This window comes from Danio rerio, chromosome 2, assembly GCF_049306965.1.
Source record: "Danio rerio strain Tuebingen ecotype United States chromosome 2, GRCz12tu, whole genome shotgun sequence".
Lineage (NCBI taxonomy): Eukaryota > Metazoa > Chordata > Actinopteri > Cypriniformes > Danionidae > Danio > Danio rerio.
In genome coordinates, this window is record NC_133177.1 from 25,508,109 (window position 1) to 25,531,971 (window position 23,863).

The 23,863-nt window shown below is 33.7% G+C and overlaps 2 protein-coding genes across 4 annotated transcripts in view; one reads left to right on the top strand and one right to left on the bottom strand.

Moving 5' to 3' along the window:
* fam110b (family with sequence similarity 110 member B) overlaps positions 1-23,863 on the bottom strand; it is a 108,021-nt gene that overhangs the window by 73,291 nt on the left and 10,867 nt on the right.
* On the top strand, positions 209-8,751 carry LOC141378053 (uncharacterized). Of its 2 annotated transcripts, none has more exons than XM_073925100.1 (10): positions 209-364; positions 631-737; positions 1,850-2,012; positions 2,125-2,206; positions 2,380-2,490; positions 2,732-2,860; positions 2,951-4,895; positions 5,004-5,066; positions 5,195-5,314; positions 5,493-8,751. In XM_073925100.1, exons 2-10 carry the CDS (start codon positions 635-637, stop codon positions 5,726-5,728), a joined length of 2,952 nt encoding a protein of 983 aa, XP_073781201.1. In that variant the 5' UTR covers positions 209-364; positions 631-634; the 3' UTR covers positions 5,729-8,751. The 2 variants fall into 2 exon arrangements, with proteins under 2 accessions (XP_073781201.1, XP_073781211.1); XM_073925110.1 differs by having other exon boundaries at positions 5,195-5,268; positions 5,493-5,979.

Consider the following 23,863-nt stretch of genomic DNA (forward strand, 5'->3'; position numbering starts at 1 on the left):
TATTTATTGCCAGTTTAACATTTTATAAGATTAGTCAAATTAAAACTAACCAGTTACCAATGTTTTGAACCCCCATTCGTTCCTACTGAAATTTGCATGACTATACCAACATTAATGGGGCTATTTGAGTCTTATCCAATCATGATCCAGATACAGTAGCTGGGTCGGTTTGTGTGAATATATATTCTGGGTACTTAACAGAACCTCCATTAACTTTTTTGCTAAGTAACAAATAACAACTTTGGAGGACAAAACTGCTTGTAGATTACTACATTGGAGATTTTTCAACCTACTAAATAGACCATACAAAGAAAAGTCTACTGAGGCCATATTTCATCCAACTTTGTCATTTAAGACAGAAAAGGTAAGTTGCACATTCTCAATTTATATTATAATAATATCTAAATGCTAACATGATAAAATGTTTGTTAAAAATGCAATGTAGTGCTTTGGTGAATTTTTACTATATACTAATTTTTTATTATAATTTTTTTTGTAAGTCAGTAATGTAAGTAAAGCTTTATTTATATAGCACCTTTTAATAAAAGTAAATCGGAAAACAGGTAAAAGAAAATATATCAATATGGTCAAATGCACTGTACCCTAAATATGTTTTAACATATTTCATAGGAATATGAGACCTAGAAGAGTCTGTGCGGAAAAGGAAGCTTTGGAATTTATTGCTTCTGGAACAGATAAAGACATCTTTCAGAAAAAAGTTATAAGTCAAGAGAAAGGTAAGTTATCATTCAAGATTCTGCCTCCAGCACTGTAAGACTGTAAATCCCATCTAACAACGAATTTGATTAACACATATAAAAAGACATTAGTGTGTGGATGTGGAATGTGTGAAATCTTTAAAACATTAAAGTATGATTGGGATTGATTTTCTTTCAAATTATTTCTATACAATTAGTGTTTTTCCTGTTTAGACTGCACCAGCCAGAATGCTCCTGTATTATGATGTCACATACATTGTAAATCTAGACATACACAATGTAGACTATTTTTACTGAATATGGCTACACAGATAAGCATTTACTTAATCACACTTGTAAATACAGTATGAACCTTTTATATAAACTATTTTACTTTTTCACAACAATATGACTTACACAAAACCATATCATTGCGACCTTACAGAAAACCAGTCATAAGTGTCAATTGTATACATTTTTCTGAAAAATAAGAATAAATTAGCTTTGCATTGATTTATGGTTTGTTGAAACAGGACATTATTTGTCAGAAAAACAATTACTTCAGAAATCTGAGGGAGCAAAAAATCTAAATATTGAGAAAAAGTTTACTCTATTTTAAAAGTGGTTTAAAACTTAGCTCTAAAACTTGGTTTACCTCTTAGCAATGCATATTACTAGTCATGAATTCAGTTTTGATGTATTTATGGTAAGAAATTGTCAATGGAAAATAACTTAATGTTTTATTGATTTTTGGGAATAAAGTCAAATCTATTATTTTAACCCATGCGATGCAATTTTGGTTTTTGCCAAAAATATACCCATGCAACATAAGGTTGGTTTGTGGTCCAGGGTCACATATAAGCTATACAGTTATGGGCTTCATAAGCAGTACCACCTGTAAGGATGTTGTTTGCATTTGTTCAGACAAAAAAACATTTCCCTAAAAACTTCCTAAAATGTTGCAAATGCAAAAACACATTTATTTGTGAATTGGAGGACTCTAATAACAACATCTAAAAGGTGAACACATTTTGTTTGCTGTTTATATATATATATATATATATATATATATATATATATATATATATATATATATATATATATATATTTGTGTCGCACAGGGTTATAATCACTTATACTCTATTTATTAGGTTATGGAGTAATTGCCTGCAAAGACATTGAGCCAGGAGAATTCCTGCTTGAGTATGCTGGAAGACACATAACTGGATCTGAAGGAGAGGCTCTGTTTAAAGAGTACTCAGCTGAAGATGCCGCGTTTCTGTACTTCTACTCCTACCAGGGACATTTATATTGGTAAGATGATTGTTCTATGATAAGATGAATTGTTCATATATATATATCTATATATAGTTTGTATGTTTGCTTTAAACTTACAATCATTTTGTCAACAATTATATTCACACAGTGTTGATGGCAGTAAAGACACAGAACGACTTGGACGATTCATTAACGATGATCACATTAAGCCGAACAGCAAAATTAAAATAGTAAGTCCATCTTTGTATTATTTACTTGTATTAATTTATACCTACAGTTTCATATCATCAAGCCAAACAGCTATAATGTATTTTATATATATATATATATTCATACACAATACATGACTACTTATATGATGATTATTTGTGCGTGTGTGTGTTTGTTTGTTTGTGAACAACAGATATGTGATGGTGAAAAAAGACCACATTTATGTGCGTTTGCAACTACAAAAATCCCTGCAGGAGAAGAAATTGTCTTTGACTATGGAGATCCTGACTGCCCATGGAGACATGTATGTAAATTTGCAGTTATATAATGTGAGCAATTTATTTCATAAAGCTATTTATTTCATAAAGTTTCATAAAGACCTCATCCACAGAGGTCATGGTAAATGTATATAGTTTCTATTTATTTTATGTTTCTAAGTTATAGTTTCTATGTAATTTATTTAGTTTCTTTATTTGACTTTCTAAGTGAAAACATGACAGCAGGACTAAATCAAGAGTTACGTATTTCTTACACTTGTTTTACAGGAAATAGCCAATATGGATAATTCCTTGCCTCAACAACACAATGAGATAGACATCTCAGAGAATGTTTGCGATGATGTGACGGAATCATCATTATCCAACAATGAAGAGGAATGCTCTAAATGTGAAATGGTAATTAAGTGTTTATTTACATAACCATTGATTTGGAATAACGCAGAGACTGTTGCAAAGTAATTACATGCAAATGTTTATGAATTTCAGAACAACATGGATCAACAGCTTTCCCTTTTCGTGGAAATGTTGGAAGAAGAAGAAGAGGGAGAAAAAGAGGAGGGTGAAGAAGAAGAAGAGGAAGAAAAAGAGGATAATGATGAAGAAGAAGTAAGCGAAACAAAAGAAGTACAAGGGAAAATAGAAGCACAAAAAGCCATCCGTGGTAAACCACTTAAGAAGACAATGACAGAAATGGATGAAAGTGCTAATGATTGTCAAAATCAACATATGATTAAGGTGAAAACGTCCTCAAACAAACCATGCCAACGGATCTACGACAAAAAGAATGTCTGCCTTTACTGTGAAAAGCCATATGCAAAAATAACAAGACATCTCAAACAAAAACATCATGGAGAAGTTGAAGTTGCAAAGGCATTGTCACATAAGCAAGGCTCAAGCATGCGAAATCTTTTATTAACTAAAGTACGGAACCTGGGAAATTTCCACCATAATAGTGCAGTCCTATCCACAGGAAAAGGGGAGATCATACCAAAAAGGCAAGCTTTGAATGTGTCAGTAGCAACTGACTACCTGCCTTGCAAGTTTTGCTTTGGTATGTATGTCAAAACTGACCTCTGGAGGCATCATAAACGTTGCAAGTTACAAAAAAAAGAGAATATTCTGGTGAGGCGGAAGGTTCAGGCAAGCTGTTCCCTGCTGTTGCCCATGGACTCAACAATTTCAGCTGGACTTCAAAAGATTATTGGAGACATGACATATGATGCTGTAACCCAGGTGGTAAAATCAGACACATTAATTTTGTCATTAGGTGAAAGAATGTTCCTAAAGAATGGTGAAGTTGGACGATACCGCGCTGACATCAGAAATAAGATGAGGGAACTTGCCAGACTACTTCTTGTGGCAAGATCCATTGACAAGGACATTGTTACTTTGAAGGACTTGATCAACCCAGCAAAGTTTAACACAGTACTTGAAGCTGTGAAAAAGATGACCGGATTTGACGGATCAACAAATAGATTTTCAGTTCCATCAACAGCACTTAAACTACGACATTCTCTTATTAAAGTGGCACAAATTTTGCAAGGGGAGGCTTTACGCCACGAAGATGAAGCTTTAAAGGGACGAGCAGAGCACTTTAATAAGCTTATTGAACTGGAATGGACAATCCATGTGTCATCAAATGCACTAAAAACACTATACCAGAAAAAATGGAATAGTGCACAAATTCTACCTCTAGCAGAAGACATCAGGAAGCTTCAAAAGCATTTAAAGTATCTTGAGGAGGTCAACAAACAAGAACTCAATGACCATCCATCCAAAAGCTCATGGAGTGATCTCTCCCAAGTCACTCTTTCACAGTTAATTTTGTTTAATCGGCGTCGTGAAGGAGAAGTTTCTAGAATGGAGGTCAAAACATATCTGCAGAGAAACCACATCAACATACAGGATGATATTTTGGAGAGTCTATCACCGTTTGAGAAGAAATTATGTGAGAATCTCACCAGAATAGAAATAAGAGGAAAGAGGGGTCGGAAAGTTCCAATATTATTACCAGCAAATGTAAAGGAATCAGTAGAACTTCTAATCAAAACAAGAGAAGATGCTGGGATTTCTCAAGCTAACCCTTACATATTTGCCCGTCCCAATTATGGATCACTAGAGAACATGCGTGGATGTGACAGCTTAAAGCGATACGCTAAAAGCTGTGGGGCTAAACATCCAGAGAACATCACTTCTACTAAATTGAGAAAACATGTGGCTACAGTTTCTCAGTTACTCAACTTAAAAACACATGAACTTGACCAGCTTGCCACATTTATGGGACATGACATCTATGTCCATAGGGAGTTTTATAGACTCCCTGAAGAAACGTTGCAAATGGCAAAAGTCAGCAGAATTCTTTTTGCCTTGCAAAGTGGAATAAGCAAATATAAAGGACAATCTTTGGAGGACATAACACCTAACATAAACTGTAAGTAAATGATTTCTGTGTATTGTGCTTTATAAACAAGGGAAATGCTGCACACTTGGTAAAACTTTGTCAATTTAATATATTATAAATAATATTTAATCATTTCAGCTGAAGAGGGCTCCAGCTCAGACTCAGAGGATGGTAATTCTAAAAAACAGACAAGCAGAGGCGGTAAGTTTTAAGTTGTCATTTTTTAATATAATTATTACTAATATTGAGTTAGGAATTATATACTTAAATGCAATATGGCTATAATTTAGTGTGCAATTTTAATTAAGGGTTGCTTCTCCATGTTTCAGAAAATGCTGACAAAGAGAAAGATCTTTCTGAAATTAGGGATCTCGACTCTGGAAAGGCTGCAGCCTCTCATGAGGTGATTGGACATATGAGTAATCCACTATTGTCCTTCAGTCAAAAACGTATGTGATTCTATACACTAAAATACGGAAGTTCTAAGCATTTCTTTTTACAATTGAAAGATGTCTTTTGTGTTTTCAACTTGTATAACTCTGTAATACTGACATTACATTTTACTTATTCATTTCTTCGTATATTTAATAACCAACTAAATTTCTTTCTCCTCTCCTTCTTTATTAGGAAAACCCAAAAAGCCCTGGTCAGAAACAGAGAGGAAAGTCATAGAACTCTATTTCAAGAGCAACTTTAAAGAAATGAAGGCTCCTGGAAAAGTGGACTGTGAAAAATGCTTAAACAAAAATACAATTTTAAAGGATAATGGAAGAGATTGGAAAGCAGTTAAATACTTTGTGCACAACAGAATAATTTCGATTAAGAGGAATTTGACTCAAGGGTATCATGCTCTATATCCCTGAGAGCTTGTGATGTGGACTATCAGTGTTGAATCATAACTGTAATAGTCTATGTAAATGGAGCATCAGTGTGTCAAATAATTGATATTAGCTTGTTTTAGATGCATGTCTAAACTTTTCAAGCAACAAAGTCTATTCTGCTTGGGCCTCTCAGTTATTGAATGCCTTGTTATGACTTTGGTTTTAGCCACTTTAAAATTTTACAAATTTCTTTATTTTACCTTTAATACCACCTTTTTTCCTTTACCAAACTATATATGTTTATTGTGATTTTAAATTTACAGAAAGTGAAAGCAACTTATTTAAAAAGTATTACAGAAAAAAATATAGTATTATTTAATGTTATTGATTTTATTGTTGTCAACCTGTAGCCTGGAGCCACTTATCACTGAGGGTGGAATTGCACTACTGCAAGGGGGGTGGGGACGGGTGGGGTTGGGGGGCTGGTCTGGGGTGCTCTATTAGTGAGCTTATGCTATTTTGCAGGTAAACTCAGCTTGACAGTTTATCACTTTGAAGAGCATTTCCATTGTGTGTGCAACTTGCAATCCAACAAGTCAAAATGTGCAATAAGTGCTTTTAACAACTAAACGTTTTTAGGCAGCTGTAACTAATAATGAAATAAAACATTTTTTAAATAATAATGCAAAATAATATTAAAATAAAATGAATAAGAAAGTTTTAAACAGCAGAAAGTCATAAACAGCAACAGGTCTGTGCATGTAGCAGTGAACTCTGAAACAACCATGTTGGCAATAAAGTTAATTTAATTAATTTTGAAAAAAAATACAATTAAATGCAGCGCTGCACGAACTGTTCGCTTGAGTCTGTAAAAAAAATTGTGTGCTCTGCCAGCCGAAAGCATGTCGCGTGCACCCAAAGTGAACCCTGGCAAACACCGCGATAATGTCACAGATATTTGTTGACTTGGAAATGTGCAGCTGGCTCACATTATTTATATGACCTAAGGATGTTCAATTTTATGTTGTTTTATTTCCCTGATTGACAACTTACACTTGTTAACCAGTCCTTACCTGTTAGTGACATGTACCTTTGGAATTAAATCTAACCAATATAATGCACAATATTGACATCATGGGTCAATGATTCATTCAGTCATGACCACTAGTAGCTTTTAACTTCATATTAATTAAATTAAATATAATAAATACAATTAAATGCAGTACAACAATGAAACATGTTACCTAAACTGAGATGTGATATGTTTTTTAGGTTTAGGTCCACGGTTTGTGCACAATGCTCTTATGTTGTAAAATCAAAGCCACATATTGCAACAGCAACAAAACACTGTGGAACGTCTGATCAACACTAGAAAAGTCTCTTGAAATCAGTACTGACCCTGATAAAGCAGACATATTCACTCACAGATTCACTTTTCCACTAACAGCCACAGTTCAGCTTCTGGAATTGGTTCGCATGAACATTTTTAAACCATCAAAGTGGATTTTTAATATAATTATCTTTTTAGTTTCATCTGTGTTGTCTTGTATGTCAAATATTGAAATGTTAGCAGTGTTTTCATGAGTGTGAAATTTAGTTTATGATATTGTGACTTTGCTGAGGTATGTGTGTGTTACTGACGCGTCTGAGAGTGTGTCTTCTCTGTATAGAGATGTAAATGAGCAGCGGGGGTCAAGACAGTGGAGGAGGGGGTCAGCAGCAACACAAACTCTGCTAGCCTCTCTTCACTTTAGTCTGCTAGAAATCTCTTAAATTTAACCGTCTTTGTTGAACAAAATGGCAGTGATGCTCAAACAATTACAGCATTAATCAAAAGCTGATGAAGATATATCATAAACTATTTTCCTTTGGTTTCTTTATTTTCATGTTCTCTGTTCTATAGTTGATGATAATCTGAGATCTCAGGCCCTGTCCACAGCAATAATTGTTTTGGGTTTTTTTTGCATTCATACAAGCATTGTTTCAAGGGCTGCGAGCAGATGGAAATGGGGAAACTGGTTAAAATGGTGTGATGTGTATGCTACACCTTATAGAGTAAAACAAGCAGACAGAGTAGCAAGATACACTAAATCACAGAATAGTTGTGCTTCAGCACAAAAATGGCAACAAAGATTACTAAAGTCAGACGATTTTACTATCATGTGACTTTTGATAATCTGTGAATCCTCATGTTCTTTATGCTGCTGTTTATCATTTATTTACAACTATACCCCTGCAAAACCTGTCACAGACACATATCCATTTTAATTTAATTTAATTCAAATTACATTTTCAGCTAAAGACTGGTTAACAAACAGAAATGAAATAATAATGTTTATTTTGTTTTATTTTCCTGATTGAAAACTTACACTTGTTAACCAGTCCTTACCTGTTAGTGACATGATTAGAAATGTACATTTGGAATTAAACTTATTTAAAATGGATAAATAAGGATTAATGTCATTTCGAGCTATGGTTTACACAACACTGGTGCTGTCCTGAAACGAACTTTTTGAACAATGGCTTACAGAGTAAAAACCTGTAACTCTGGAAGAAATGGACTTTATGAAGTGTCTTGACTGAAGTTAGTTTGTCATGGGCCATGAATGAAAAGTTAGTGACTGAAATGGCAGAGGTGGCCTGATGGTGGAGAATTTGTATCCGCCATCAGCTGTTTGGACTCATAGTGTGAGAAATGAACTGCAGTTGAACTTGTCGCAAAATTATTAACAAAATACCAAAAATCACATATGGTACAATGATGAACACTAACTTGTTGTTGTGTAAAATGCAGGAGGAAACTAGCGTCTAATGCTGATGTAATGATGATAATCCAGCAATGTGCTATAACATGTCAAATGGGATCATGAAAGGAGCATTCAAAAATCAACTCATGTAAACTCCTGAATCATATCAATGCCTTATTCTGATTAAGAAACATAATTAGATTACTGATGTCTATGTAAACAAAATCATTGACAGATTACAGAGCTGTGTTTGTGCTGCAGGCACTGCTAAGTTTATTTACACTACTATAACAACATGGTAAAGCTGTGTTAACTCTGTGCTTGGTTGTGTCTTTGCCATCATCTTCTGTTTCTGTCTGTACTCTGCATGTTAATGACTCTTCTGTGAGTTTACTGTATCCAGCATATAGGTGTGGTATACACCTTTATAGGTATTACACCATTTTAACCCGTTCTCCCATTTCTTGAAATAATACTAGTATGAATGCAAAACTTTATAAATCTGCAAAAAATCAAAAAATAAATATAACAATCGTTGTTGTGTAGACAGGGCTTGAGATATCCTGAACTATAGAACAGAGCACATACAATCAAAGAAACAAAAATAAAAGTGTTTATGATATATCTTCATCACTTTTTTCTTTAAATGTTAAAAAGTGTTTTTGTTTCCTATTTTTGAATTGTCATGATTGTCATTTTGAGAAACACAGACAGTTGGAGGTTAGAGACAGAGTTAGAGGTTTGTGTTGCTGCTGACCACACCACTGTAACCCCCACTGCTCATCTACATCTCTATACAGAGCAGACACACTCTCAGACGCTTCAGTATACAACACACACTACAGAGAACAGTTCCATATGCAGAAAGTACAGAAAGACTTTGTCAGTGGTAGTAATTAATAGTGATCTGATTATTTAAAGTAACGTTTAAATATTTGATATAAAAGACAACACAGACAAAACTAAAAAGGTAATTATATAAAAAAAATCCACTTTGATGGTTTAAAAATGTTCAGGCATGAACATTTTTTCAATTTCCATCTGCTCGCAGCTCAGATTATCATCAACTATAGAACAGAGAACATGAAAATAAAGAAACCAAAGGAAAATAGTTTATGATATATCTTCATCAGCTTTTGATTAATGCTGTAATTGTTTGAGCATCACTGCCATTTTGTTCAACAAAGACGGTTAAATTTAAGAGATTTCTAGCAGACTAAAGTGAAGAGAGGCTAGCAGAGTTTGTGTTGCTGCTGACCCCCTCCTCCACTGTCTTGACCCCCGCTGCTCATTTACATCTCTATACAGAGAAGACACACTCTCAGACGCGTCAGTAACACACACATACCTCAGCAAAGTCACAATATCATAAACTAAATTTCACACTCATGAAGACACTGCTAACATTTCAATATTTGACATACAAGACAACACAGATGAAACTAAAAAGATAATTATATTAAAAATCCACTTTGATGGTTTAAAAATGTTCATGCGAACCAATTCCAGAAGCTGAACTGTGGCTGTTAGTGGAAAAGTGAATCTGTGAGTGAATATGTCTGCTTTATCAGGGTCAGTACTGATTTCAAGAGACTTTTCTAGTGTTGATCAGACGTTCCACAGTGTTTTGTATGTGAAATTTGTATGTGAAAAGCCAAATATGTGGCTTTGATTTTACAACATAAGAGCATTGTGCACAAACCGTGGACCTAAACCTAAAAAACATATCACATCTCAGTTTAGGTAACATGTTTCATTGTTGTACTGAATTTAATTGTATTTATTATATTTAATTTAATTAATATGAAGTTAAAAGCTACTAGTGGTCATGACTGAATGAATCATTGACCCATGATGTCAATATTGTGCATTATATTGGTTAGATTTAATTCCAAAGGTACATGTCACTAACAGGTAAGGACTGGTTAACAAGTGTAAGTTGTCAATCAGGGAAATAAAACAACATAAAATTGAACATCCTTAGGTCATATAAATAATGTGTCATATAAATAATTTAAATTGGACAGTGTATATATTTAGGTGTTTTGAAACATCCTAGAGATGTGGACTAATAAGTTGACTTAATTCCTTCATGTTTTCCCAACACAACTCTGTTGTGTGGAACCCAGCATTTTACAGTGATGGATAAATTATAAATAAATCAGATTTCATTCCTATTCCTTGAATAAATGTTAAAAAATGCAAATATTCTGACACTACACACAACTGGGTAATTTAGTTCCTCACTTCACAACAAAACCTTTGAAACCCTTGAAAAAAAACAGTATTCAGCAGTAAAACAAATATTGAGTTTTGAGCTCCAAAATTTTTATGTTGTGTTTGTGATGCTGAGAAATGACGAATAAATGAAACATCGTTCTTAACCAGCCTAGCTTAGATAGTATGGAGCAACACATGTTCAGATGACTTCATATTTACTAATATTTCACTTGTTGAATATCTCTGAAACAACAGTGTTGATAATTATTTAAAAAACAGCAATTGCCTTAAAACATACACTGTAAAAATACTTAAAAGAATAAAAAACATACCAGCTTACCAGTAATTAGAAACAAAATCATGTATTTTTCTTTAAAAAAAATACTACATACAGTCAATCGTGATAAATTTTAAATAACTCCTTCAAATAAATGCAAAGAAATATTAAACACTAAAATGACACTAAACTAAGTTATTCTTTTGACTAGAAAGAAAAATTTTAACCAATCAGTTTACAGTGTACTAATGGCCTGTTTATCTGGGCTTTACTGGCGATAATGGTCAGAAATGTTGGACCATTATTGCCTTTTTAGCATATCAGTAGAGGACACAAACCAGCCAGACAGTAATGTGTGTATTGTGGAATGGGCTAAATCTAAAAAATAGAGTCAGCATGCTTGTGTTTGCTTTATAATTTAGCAAGGTAAAAAAAAGCTTTGTCTCCTATTTTGAATCATCAGGCAGAAATGTTTGTAAAATAGTATGTATTATGTAACACTCATAGTAAATATAACACACATACACACACAAACACTGCAGAGTACTATATACTTTGTCAAATAAAATACAAACCTTTAAATATATATTTGCTTATTTAATTGAAGTATGACTTGAACGATTTTTATTTTTGTGCAATGATTCGTATGTAGATAGATTTGACAGCTACTGTTATTGGCCACGTGAAAAACCTTCAGATGTAATTTACTTTTGTTTAGACGCTGACTAAAAACAAGTTTTGAAGTGTTTTGATGTTTATGTGTTATCTACATTTTCAGGGTTAAACTACATATTTGTACGAAGAGTTTGAGTCAATATTGTGAAAATTGCACATTTAACTTAAACAGTTAATTTACGAATTGTGAAAATGTTTATATTATACAGAGTAATGTGTTATGCATTTATGACCAAATAAATATAAACAGTTTAAATACAAGTAAAATAATAAGTAATAGCCCTAAGGTAACTTTTTGTTTGAATTTGTGTATTTTTCATATATTTTTTGCTTGTATTCTTGCCATGATAAACTTATATGTTTATATAGCAACCCATGTTCTGTTGTCATTAATATGTTAATAAACTTTAGGTAGAACTGTCAGAGATATAAACACAAAAGCAAGTGATGCAACAAAGTTTGAAAATAAAAAAATCTTAAATGATTATAAAAATTGTTTAAAATAACAATAATTAAAAAAAAATCTTGAACGACATTTATGATAAATATATATGATTATTAATGACTTCTCTATTTATCTGTCTGATTTTCCGGGGGTTTTCTTTTGACAACCACCTGACATTGTAAAGAATATGTCAACAGCGGACGCGTCATAAAAGGCTCGTCTGTATGTTGCGCACGCTGTCAGCAGAGGTTCACGATGCTGCGCCAGGAGAAAGTATAAATCAGCCTTTAGTATTGAGCGGCACATGTTTGGATGACTTTATATTTACTAATAGTTCCCTTTTTCAATATCTCTGTAAGAACAGTGTTGATAATTATTGAAAAAGAAAACAGTTATTGCCTTAAAACATAAAAAGTAACTGTAAAAACTGTAAAAAGACTGAATATATATTAATTATAAAAATAAAAAAAACACAGTAATTGCCTTAAAACGTACACTGTAAAAATACTTGAGAGATTTTTTTATAAACATTCCGAAATTGGGCAAATTATAAAAAATATATTTTTTGTATGTTTTATTTGTATGCTTTATATCTATTACATGTATTACTTTCAATGTCAAGCCTAAAATATTTGCAGGTAGAACTTATTTAGCATTAAATGTTTCTATCAGAATATTCAATAATAAGTAAAGGTTTAAATCTTCATCTTTAAACAAAAAATATATTAGTGTGGCCAAAGTTTGTCCTAAAGTTTAACATTAAATAAAGTTAGATTATGATTAAAATTCAGTGTTCCAGCTAAGGTCCCCTGTTGGATAGGTAAACGCCACTCAGAGCTTCAGGTCCCCACTTGGTGTGTGTTTTAGTAAAAATACAGTAACATTCACTGAGAAATAGATCAAATGTGTGTGTGCTCATTTAAGTTGGGCAGTGTATATATTTAGGTGTTCTGAAATATCTTAGAGAAAAAGTTTCAAAAAAGTTTCAAAAGGTCCCCTGTTGGATAGGTAAACGCCGCTCAGAGCTTCAGGTCCCCACTTGGTGTGTGTTTTAGTAAAAATACAGTAACATTCACTGAGAAATAGATCAAATGTGTGTGTGCTCATTTAAGTTGGGCAGTGTATATATTTAGGTGTTCTGAAATATCTTAGAGATTTGGCCAAAGTTCTGGATTGAGTTTTTGTCAGTTTGTTCTGTTTCTTCATGTATTTCCAGACAGACTGGAGCATGACCAAACTGACATTAATCTAAAGCAGATGTTTTTGATGATGTTCATTGGCAGCTTTATTATGAAAGCAGTTTCCACAGTCCACACTGCAACACGAAAATGCCGTTGTCATATTTTTCATAAATAAATGGTAAATATCCATTTTTCATTTCCTAAAAATGCCATCTCAGTGTGGAAAGAAGGCCGAAACAAATATGTGTTTTAAACAAAAAATATATTAGTGTGGCCAAAGTTTGTCCTAAAGTTTAACATTAAATAAAGTTAGATTATGATTAAAAATTCAGTGTTCCAGCTAAGGTCCCCTGTTGGATAGGTAAACGCCGCTCAGTGCTTCAGGTCCCCACTTGGTGTGTGTTTTAGTAAAAATGCAGTAACATTCACTGAGAAATAGATCAAATGTGTGTGTGCTCATTTAAATTGGACAGTGTATATATTTAGGTGTTTTGAAACATCCTAGAGATGTGGACTAATAAGTTGACTTAATTCCTTCATGTTTTCCCAACACAACTCTGTTGTGTGGAACCCAGCATTTTACAGTGATGGATAAATTATAAATAAATCAGATTTCATTCCTATTCCTTGAATAAATGTTAAAAAATGCAAATATTCTGACACTACACACAACTGGGTAATTTAGTTCCTCACTTCACAACAAAACCTTTGAAACCCTTGAAAAAAAACAGTATTCAGCAGTAAAACAAATATTGAGTTTTGAGCTCCAAAATCTTTATGTTGTGTTTGTGATGCTGAGAAATGACGAATAAATGAAACATCATTCTTAACCAGCCTAGCTTAGATAGTATGGAGCAACACATGTTCAGATGACTTCATATTTACTAATATTTCACTTGTTGAATATCTCTGAAACAACAGTGTTGATAATTATTTAAAAAACAGCAATTGCCTTAAAACATACACTGTAAAAATACTTAAAAGAATAAAAAACATACCAGCTTACCAGTAATTAGAAACAAAATCATGTATTTTTCTTTAAAAAAAGAAAAGAAAAAGAAAATACTACATACATCAGTCAATCGTGATAAATTGTAAATAACTCAGACTTTATTCTTATACTTCAAATAAATATAAAAAATTTAATTATTTTGACATTAACCACTAAAATGAAACTGAACACAGTTGGGTAATTTAGTTTCTCACTTCAAAACAAAACCTCTGAAACCTGATCAAAAAAAAAACTATTATTTATTTAGCATTTAATGTTTCTTTCAGAATATTTAATAATAAGTAAAGGTTTAATTCTTCAAAAGTTATCATTTAAATAAAGTTAATTAAAGTTAAAAGTTTCAAAAGGTCCCCTGTTGGATAGGTAAACGCCGCTCAGTGCTTCAGGTCCCCACTTGGTGTGTGTTTTAGTAAAAATACAGTAACATTCACTGAGAAATAGATCAAATGTGTGTGTGCTCATTTAAGTTGGGCAGTGTATATATTTAGGTGTTCTGAAATATCTTAGAGAAAAAGTTTCAAAAAAGTTTCAAAAGGTCCCCTGTTGGATAGGTAAACGCCGCTCAGAGCTTCAGGTCCCCACTTGGTGTGTGTTTTAGTAAAAATACAGTAACATTCACTGAGAAATAGATCAAATGTGTGTGTGCTCATTTAAGTTGGGCAGTGTATATATTTAGGTGTTCTGAAATATCTTAGAGATTTGGCCAAAGTTCTGGATTGAGTTTTTGTCAGTTTGTTCTGTTTCTTCATGTATTTCCAGACAGACTGGAGCATGACCAAACTGACATTAATCTAAAGCAGATGTTTTTGATGATGTTCATTGGCAGCTTTATTATGAAAGCAGTTTCCACAGTCCACACTGCAACACGAAAATGCCGTTGTCATATTTTTCATAAATAAATGGTAAATATCCATTTTTCATTTCCTAAAAATGCCATCTCAGTGTGGAAAGAAGGCCGAAACAAATATGTGTTTTAAACAAAAAATATATTAGTGTGGCCAAAGTTTGTCCTAAAGTTTAACATTAAATAAAGTTAGATTATGATTAAAAATTCAGTGTTCCAGCTAAGGTCCCCTGTTGGATAGGTAAACGCCGCTCAGTGCTTCAGGTCCCCACTTGGTGTGTGTTTTAGTAAAAATGCAGTAACATTCACTGAGAAATAGATCAAATGTGTGTGTGCTCATTTAAATTGGGCAGTGTATATATTTAGGTGTTTTGAAACATCCTAGAGATGTGGACTAATAAGTTGACTTAATTCCTTCATGTTTTCCCAACACAACTCTGTTGTGTGGAACCCAGCATTTTACAGTGATGGATAAATTATAAATAAATCAGATTTCATTCCTATTCCTTGAATAAATGTTAAAAAATGCAAATATTCTGACACTACACACAACTGGGTAATTTAGTTCCTCACTTCACAACAAAACCTTTGAAACCCTTGAAAAAAAACAGTATTCAGCAGTAAAACAAATATTGAGTTTTGAGCTCCAAAATCTTTATGTTGTGTTTGTGATGCTGAGAAATGACGAATAAATGAAACATCGTTCTTAACCAGCCTAGCTTAGATAGTATGGAGCAACACATGTTCAGATGACTTCATATTTACTAATATTTCACTTGTTGAATATCTCTGAAACAACAGTGTTGATAATTATTTTATTATACACCAGTTATTGACATCAAAAATACATTGTAAAATTACTTTTAATTGTATATAATTATACAAATTTATATAAAAAAACGTATTAAAACTAACAGTAAACAGTTAAAATAATCAAGTAATTTTATTTTGAAAGTTAAGCAAGTCATTTATATATTCATCCATACCTACATACACTACACAACACAGTCAAAAAAGACTGATCAATTCTAAATATACTAAACTAAATTTTTCATTATTGTACACCAAAATAATAAATATGACTAAATACAATTAATGTAACCACTAAAATTACAATAAACAATATAATTCCTCACTCCACAACAAAACCTTTAAAACCAATTGAAAAAAAACTTTCAATAGAAATAAAATGATTGATTCTTGAGCATCAGAATCTTTGCAGTTCTTGGCAAATTGGAAATAAAACAGGCATTGCTCATATCCAACAGGGGACCAGGGCTCATACTAACTAATTCAATTTTCTTTGTCTACTCTAAGCTCACATTTCTTCACACAAAGTCCAATTTCTGTAAACCACATATTTTATTTAATAGACCAATAAAAGCTGCTGCTTTATTAAGCTTTTTAAATGTATATAGTAATTGTCCTACAGTATTTAGCACTAGAGTGAAATAATAATGGAAATAACTGATATTATTTTGCTTCACTTTAATCTTAGATGTCCTAAATGAGTAAAGTTATATTTGAAGAATTTAGAGGAGTTTAGAAGTTTAAAAGACTCTAGACTAAAAGACTTTAGAAGTGTTAAATCTCCCCCAGAGTCTCTCAGGGCCATCAGCCATTCACAGACAATAGAGAAGTGTGTGTGAATGACGTGTGTGAAACAGCCCGCAGTACCTCCCCCCAGCCTACAGAGACGCTGCTGAGAAGGACTTTACACACACACACACACTTAGGTCCCCTCATGGTCAAAATTAAAAAAACATTACCAAAGGTCTTTTCACTTGATTTTAGCATGTTTTAAGGCATGACCAAGAGGGGACCTGAAAAAAGGTCCCCTCTTGGCTCCAGGTCCCCTCTTGGTGGGTGTGTAACCACGACATGGTCCCCTCTTAGATAGGTGCGCAAGTGCACACACACACACACACACACACACACACACACACACACACACACACACACAACAGCTAATTTAGTTTATTCAATTCACCTATTGCGCATTTATTTGGACTGTGGTGCAAACCGGGGCACCTGAAGAACCCACGCCAACATGGGATGAACATGCACACTTCACACAGAAATGCCAACTGGCCCAGCCGGGACTCGATCCAGCGACCTTCTTGCTGTGAGGCAAGTGCTAACCACTGAGCCACCCTGCTGGCTGAATCATTCATGTATCAAAATTTCTTTATATGTTTGAGGAGTAACCACTTTCTCTTTTCTTACAGTGTTCCCTTTATATAAAATAAAAAAGAAAAGCCACAGACAGCATTTTAACAGGTACACCCTGGTGACTGCATTTGATAGCTGGATGACAAGTGAGAAATGAAGAAAATGACAGTGAAAATGAACCTAACCACAACAATAGGCAAGACTAGAAAATATATTTTGATAAAGGGAAGGTAAAAATTACCAAGAAAATCCCTAAAATTAGATGAATTGGTAAAAAATAGATATTTAAAAGTCCCAAAAAATATCCGAAATAGACTTTAACATTCCATGAATCCTAGGAAACCCAATATAAATTATTTCACCCAAAAAATATTTACAAAAAATACAGTTTTCCACTGTCTGATTATGACAATAAGAGGATGAAAAGAAAAAATATGATGCTAACGCTAAATCTTAAAGGTCCCATAAAGTGCTTTGAAACATGCATTTTATTCATTGTTTGACGTAATCTCAACTAAAAAATTAAAAGAGTGTAGGGTATTAGTTCCTTTCCTTTTTTAAAAAGTAGCCAACAGCTTTTTGTTTTATCACAGCTCTGCCAGTGAGAGTTGCTGAGCTCAAGCGCATCAAATAAAAAGCAAATAAGAAGCATTCTTAAGTGTGCAGGGCATGTCAATACTAAGAGCATTTGATTGATCAAGCTTTGATGAGTATGAGGTAATGTGAAAAAAAAAAAGTGCCAAACTGCAGGTTTTACATGTTTATATCAGTTTTATATCTCATAAATGCAAATCTTGCGACTGCATTTGATAGCTGGTGGACAAGTGCGAAATTAAGAAATCGACAGTGAAAGTTAGCCTAACCACAACTACAGGCAAAACTATCAAATATATTTCAATCAAAAGGAGGTAAAAAAAAATTACCAAGTAAATCTCTAAAATTATATGACTTGGACAAAAAAAAAAAAAAAAACTTACTAAAAAAAAAAGAAAAAGTAACTAACAATATCTGAAATAGACACTAACATTCCTTAACTGTATTAAGAATTGCAATTTTCCACAGTTGAAAACTCTTATGTAATTCTTTTATAAAGTGAATGTCTGAAAAAAATGTTGATCCATTTGGATGGAAGTGCCAAACTGCAAGCTTTACATGTTTATATCAGTTTTATATCTCCTAAATGCAAATTGTCTCTGTTTTTGAGCACACTAACATATAGATATCCTTAAAGCTAACAGACTGAAACTAACATCTAAAATGCTTTAATTATAATTTCATGGGACTTTTAAAAAGCATTTATTAACCCGTGCTAAAATGACATTCTTCTGCATTAATACTGATTCTGAAGAACATTCCCTTCTCTGTGTTCATTAACTCCTCGCCAGCAAAAGCTGGATATCATAATTCTGCCTATAATCAATATAATCTCCCAGGCCGAGATCTATTGAACGATTTCTAATAATCCTCCGGAAGTGGGAGAAGGAATGTGACCTGGCAGCGAGCATCAGTTGCCAGTGTGTGTGCCATCTGCTGTGAAGCACCTCCATAGGGCTGCTTTCATCAACACCTTCTGTTGAGCTGTTCACACTCGCAGCAGTGTGGCCTTAATCCTCCTTCAGCTGACCCAGCGCTCGGCCACCTTAATTGCAAAAATATATTTCTCAAGAGCCCGTAAACAGACGCACTCCCGTTTCTCTATGATAGGAGTCCACAAGGCCGGAATAAGTGCTGAGAGATTCAAGGCCTGATCTGCCGCGCTTGCGAAAGGATTTTATTTGTCGACGCAATTTATAGAAATCAAAACAATATTTAGTAACAGGCTCTGTAAAGTGTCTGCAGCAGTCAGTTATGTAAGAATAGGGCCTCTTAGTCTATCGGACCAAAATAGGACTTTAAAAAAAGCATTAAAACCAAAATGGACTGGAGTCGTAGCCACATGACTAAGGCCAAAAAGAATGAAACAATATAGCCAGATGGCAGGAGACCAGTGTGAGATTGAGGCCAGATTATGTGTTGTTTATCAAATTGTGTCTCTATGGCTGTCAAACTGGAACATTTGGTTTTCTGACTTTATGCTACTAGAGATCGGTCACACTCATAAACTTGTTTTAGGTTTTAATATTTGCAGTTTTGACGTATTAATTGCAATTCTAGCTGTTATGTTTATATTTAGTTATTATTAAGCAACAAATGCTGGTAAAATGATCAATTATGGGTTTTCAACCATCAAAACAAAAATGGTTTAAGAAAGCTTTAAATGTGTCTGTTTGTTTGTTAGTTTATGTAGATCATGCGTCCCGTTTAAAAAAAAATATATTTCTTAGCTCATAACTATGCTGACTTTGCCAAACTTTAACCATGATTTACAGAATGTATAAAAGTTAATATATATATTTTTTTTTAAATCCTGTCACTTGAACCAAGAATTATGTATTGACCACGGTTTGTAAAAGTCGAGGATTTGAAACCGGCAACATTTTCTGCTATACCATTCCTATGGCATATGATTGTTTTTTGTTTTTGTTTACATTTTGTTATATTTATTTTTAGGACAACAGTATCTCCAGCAGAAAAACAATCTCCAACACACCTTTTCAAGTTAAAAGAAACCTGTGTTCTTGAAACATAGTGTTCAGCTTCGAGTCCATCTCCACCTTTTTGGTACCATACTGTTGTACAAGGTACCAAAAAGTGACATGGTTTGCCAATTTAGTTCATTTGATAGAAATAAGTGCATGTTATACCTTAAACTGTGCTGCTTAGGGGAAACAGGCCACTAGTGTAGTCTAGGCATTGGAAGATAACCGGTTTCAAGGTGTACCGTGGTTTGGTTTAAAAATGGTTTCTAAGGTATATGTACATTTTTTATATGTTTAAATGTTGTAAAGAAATCTGTGTTACTGAAATTAATGAAGAAAAATGTATAAAGTTTTATAAAAAATATGTATATATGGAGTCAAAGGGGGAAAAAGTTGTTTTTTACCCAGACATTTAAAAAGAATATATTAGGTGTATATAGGTGTAATCACAACACCGTGATATTCTTATCCACCGATATATTTTTATACTGTCTGAATCTTATACCGGCACATGCCTTGTACTAACATTATGAATAGGTAAGGATCACAGAGCATAGGGCTGGGCGATTTGGCCTAAAATCAAATTCTTGATTAATTGAACATTTTAACTTGATTTCAATTCATGAACGGTTACTTAATTTACTTATTTAACACATTTGTGCAGTAAATATGCTCACATATTACAAGTGAGAGATTTCTGAATGAAGGGTGCATTACTTGATTTTAAAATAATTGAAGGAAACACACACCATCTATAGTTATGATTATTTATTGAACATCAATGCTGAACAACTGAAATTAAAACACACAGTGCCTAAAACCAACAGACATTTTTTTCTTATAAAAAATTGAAAATACATAACTTGCACTTTTGGAAACAAAAGTAATTATTTTCAATGTTAAAGTTTTAATATTAAAGTAGAAAATATGCGTCGCTTTTCTAAATACAATAAGTTACATTTTTTGAGTGGTACATGGGTATGTGTATGAAGGCTGCGCCAGACCATACCCGTGCATTCGACACAGAGATATAAAGTAGCCTAAACAGAGCAGTGTCACGTGACTCCACACGCAGTGTGGAAAGTAATTGAAAAAATTGATCTGAAAAATATTTTATTGATTACTGGTTCTGAATGTCAATTTTGATAACTTTTCGATTAATTAGCCAGCTCTAACAGAGCAACAGTAAAACAACAATTCATCTTAGCATTTAAATAATATCTTTTTATACATCCTTAACAGATTAGAATATGTATGTTGTGACTTTTACATACAGTAGAAGTCAGAATTATTAGCCCCCTGTTTATTTTTTCCCCAATTTCTTTTTACACATATCTACTAGACTCATTTCTAAACATAACAGTTGTAATAACTAATTTCTAATAACGGATTTATTTTATATTTACCATGATGACAGTAAATAATATTTGACAATTTTTTTTCAAGACACTTCCATACAGCGTAATGTGACATTTAACAGCTTAACTGGGTTAATAAGGTGAACTAGGCAGGTTAGGGTAATTAGGCAAGTTAATGTATAATGATGATTTGTTCTGTTGTCTTATTATTAGTCAATTCCAATGAAGAAAACAGCCAGTAACCAATACAGTGTACATATTTTATGTATACCTTTGATTAAAGGGGTGGTTCACTATGATATCATGATTTAAAGGTTAGTTGATGTGTAATGTAACTGTGTGAACATAAACAACATCTCTGAATGTAAAAAGCTCAAAGTTCAGTGGAGATCTTGGTTGTTACAGAGTTAGCTTAGCTAGGGACTTAGGGACTTACAAAAAATACTTCCACCCCCTGTGAGATCACAAAGGTTCGTTTACTGCGCATGTAAGGGCCGTGGCCAGAGGTGCTGTACCGTTATAGCAGAGATGAAGCTAAAAATGCATTGAAACACTGCTGTTTCCATAGAGCTTCGTCTGTTTCTGTATTTGGCCTTCCAAAGGACACAACACAATTACAGAAGTGCTTACAGTTCAATATTAATTATGTTCCAGAGAATTATAAAATACATAGCAAGCATGATTTGACAAAACAGCTTCCAGAATCTCTCCCAGTTTAGTGCTGGACTCTTATGTGTTTGCAAGCGCGACTGCATTAATTGTCTTCAGGCAGCTTTTTCAAGCTTTTCACATCTTAGATAATGAAGTCGCAAATATGTGGATGATTCATATTACTTAAACCTGCATATTCTGGATATATATGAAAGACTTCATGTAACGCACGAAGTAAAAAAAAAATACAGGTTAGCTCACCTGACTCGTGGTAGCAGCAGAATAATAAATCAAGGCTCACACAGGTTGCATCCCACATCTTGTGCTTTATTCTTCTGTCACGATATATTACAAAAAATAACTTAATCCGAGCTTCAGAGAAAAAGAAAAAAAAACTCCTGTGCACATGCGCTTGTTACAGGAAGTTCACACATTCACTCACACACACACACACACACACACATAGACGCAGACAACATTCACACACACACACACAGACACACACAAAGACGAGGTCTCTTAAAGGAGCCGCACCCCATTTTCACTTGTTACAGACACTTGTCAGATTTTATTTTAGTGAGCAGGCAGGAGGTTGACTGATTGTTTACACAGCAGAAAAGTGCGTGCTTTTATGGGACGTGACATGGAGCCGATCCGCGAATAGCAGCACATTATGATGATGACCAATCAGAGTCACTTAAGGGCGGGCCTAGGAAATTTGACAGTTGTTTTCATGTTAGCTGAGTAGCTGTGTATAATCAAAGTGAGATATATGAAAAAATAACGCAATTTCCTTCAAGTGAAACATGAGCACACATTGCTTTGCATCTTATAAATACAACCAAGCCTTAAAATTACATTCTGGACACCCCTTAAATAAATAAACTTTTCAGAATATTTGTAATATATTAAACATGTTGCAAAACAAAACAAAAAAATCACCATTAACTGCAAATGCCCTTAAGATTTTATAAATGTGAACTAAAAACCTGACTGGATCAGCAAGAAAAGAAAAAAATCCTTATTGTTGCACTCAGTAGACTCTGTAAAATCAGAGCACATACAGTATTTATACACAGACAAAAGAGAGATGGATGTGCTGACAGGACACCTGTGCTCAGTGGCGTCATAAACAGCTCTGTATCTTTGTGTTGTCTGCTGTGACTAACACGCAAACTGCTCTGAGGACACTTTAAAGCAGACGGGTGGCACGTCCTGAACGCAAAGCAGAGTATGGCGCCTAGTACGCACCCACGTGCAGGACTCCAACACAAGCACACGCCACGCCTGGGCACATTACAAAAGCCTGCTGGGGGTCAGGCCGTGCAGCTGCGGCTCCTATTGATGTGAAGAATCAGACAGATGGGCCTAAACCGCCCCTGGAGAATAAACAATACAAAGGCAACACAAAACCACAATAACGCAACCTGGACACAAAAGTGTTTCATCACCGCTAATAACTACTCGGTCAGGGGGCATCCAGACAAGTCAGTGTTGTTGTGAAATCAGGCAAGATGCCGGCCATGTTAAATGGACATTGATTTGTTTTTCATAAAAAGCTCATGAAACCATGTCGAGGAAAAAATTGATGAAAATATTTTGCATAACAATACATTTTACAAAAAAACGTACTTGATTGTAATAAATAAAAAGTGAAAAGACTGCAAAGCATATTTTCTTTGAAACTATTTAAGTTAACTAAACTGCTTTAAAGAAATAAACACAGGACTCTAAAAACAGTCAATTAAAATTGATAAATCTAGCTACATCAGGATATGCACTCTGCATTAGTCAAAATAGTTGTCCACAAATCTTTTCTCTATCACAGAAAGAAAATGAAATGTTTTGATTTAGTGGCTAATCCGTATGAATTCGTATACGATCTCATTCTTACAATTCAGTACGATTTGCTTATTTGCTAACAATTTGCCACGCCTTCTTTTTAAAATCATACATTTTAGTACGACTGAACTCAAATGAATTTGTATGAATTAGACACTAAACTGACAAAATGTA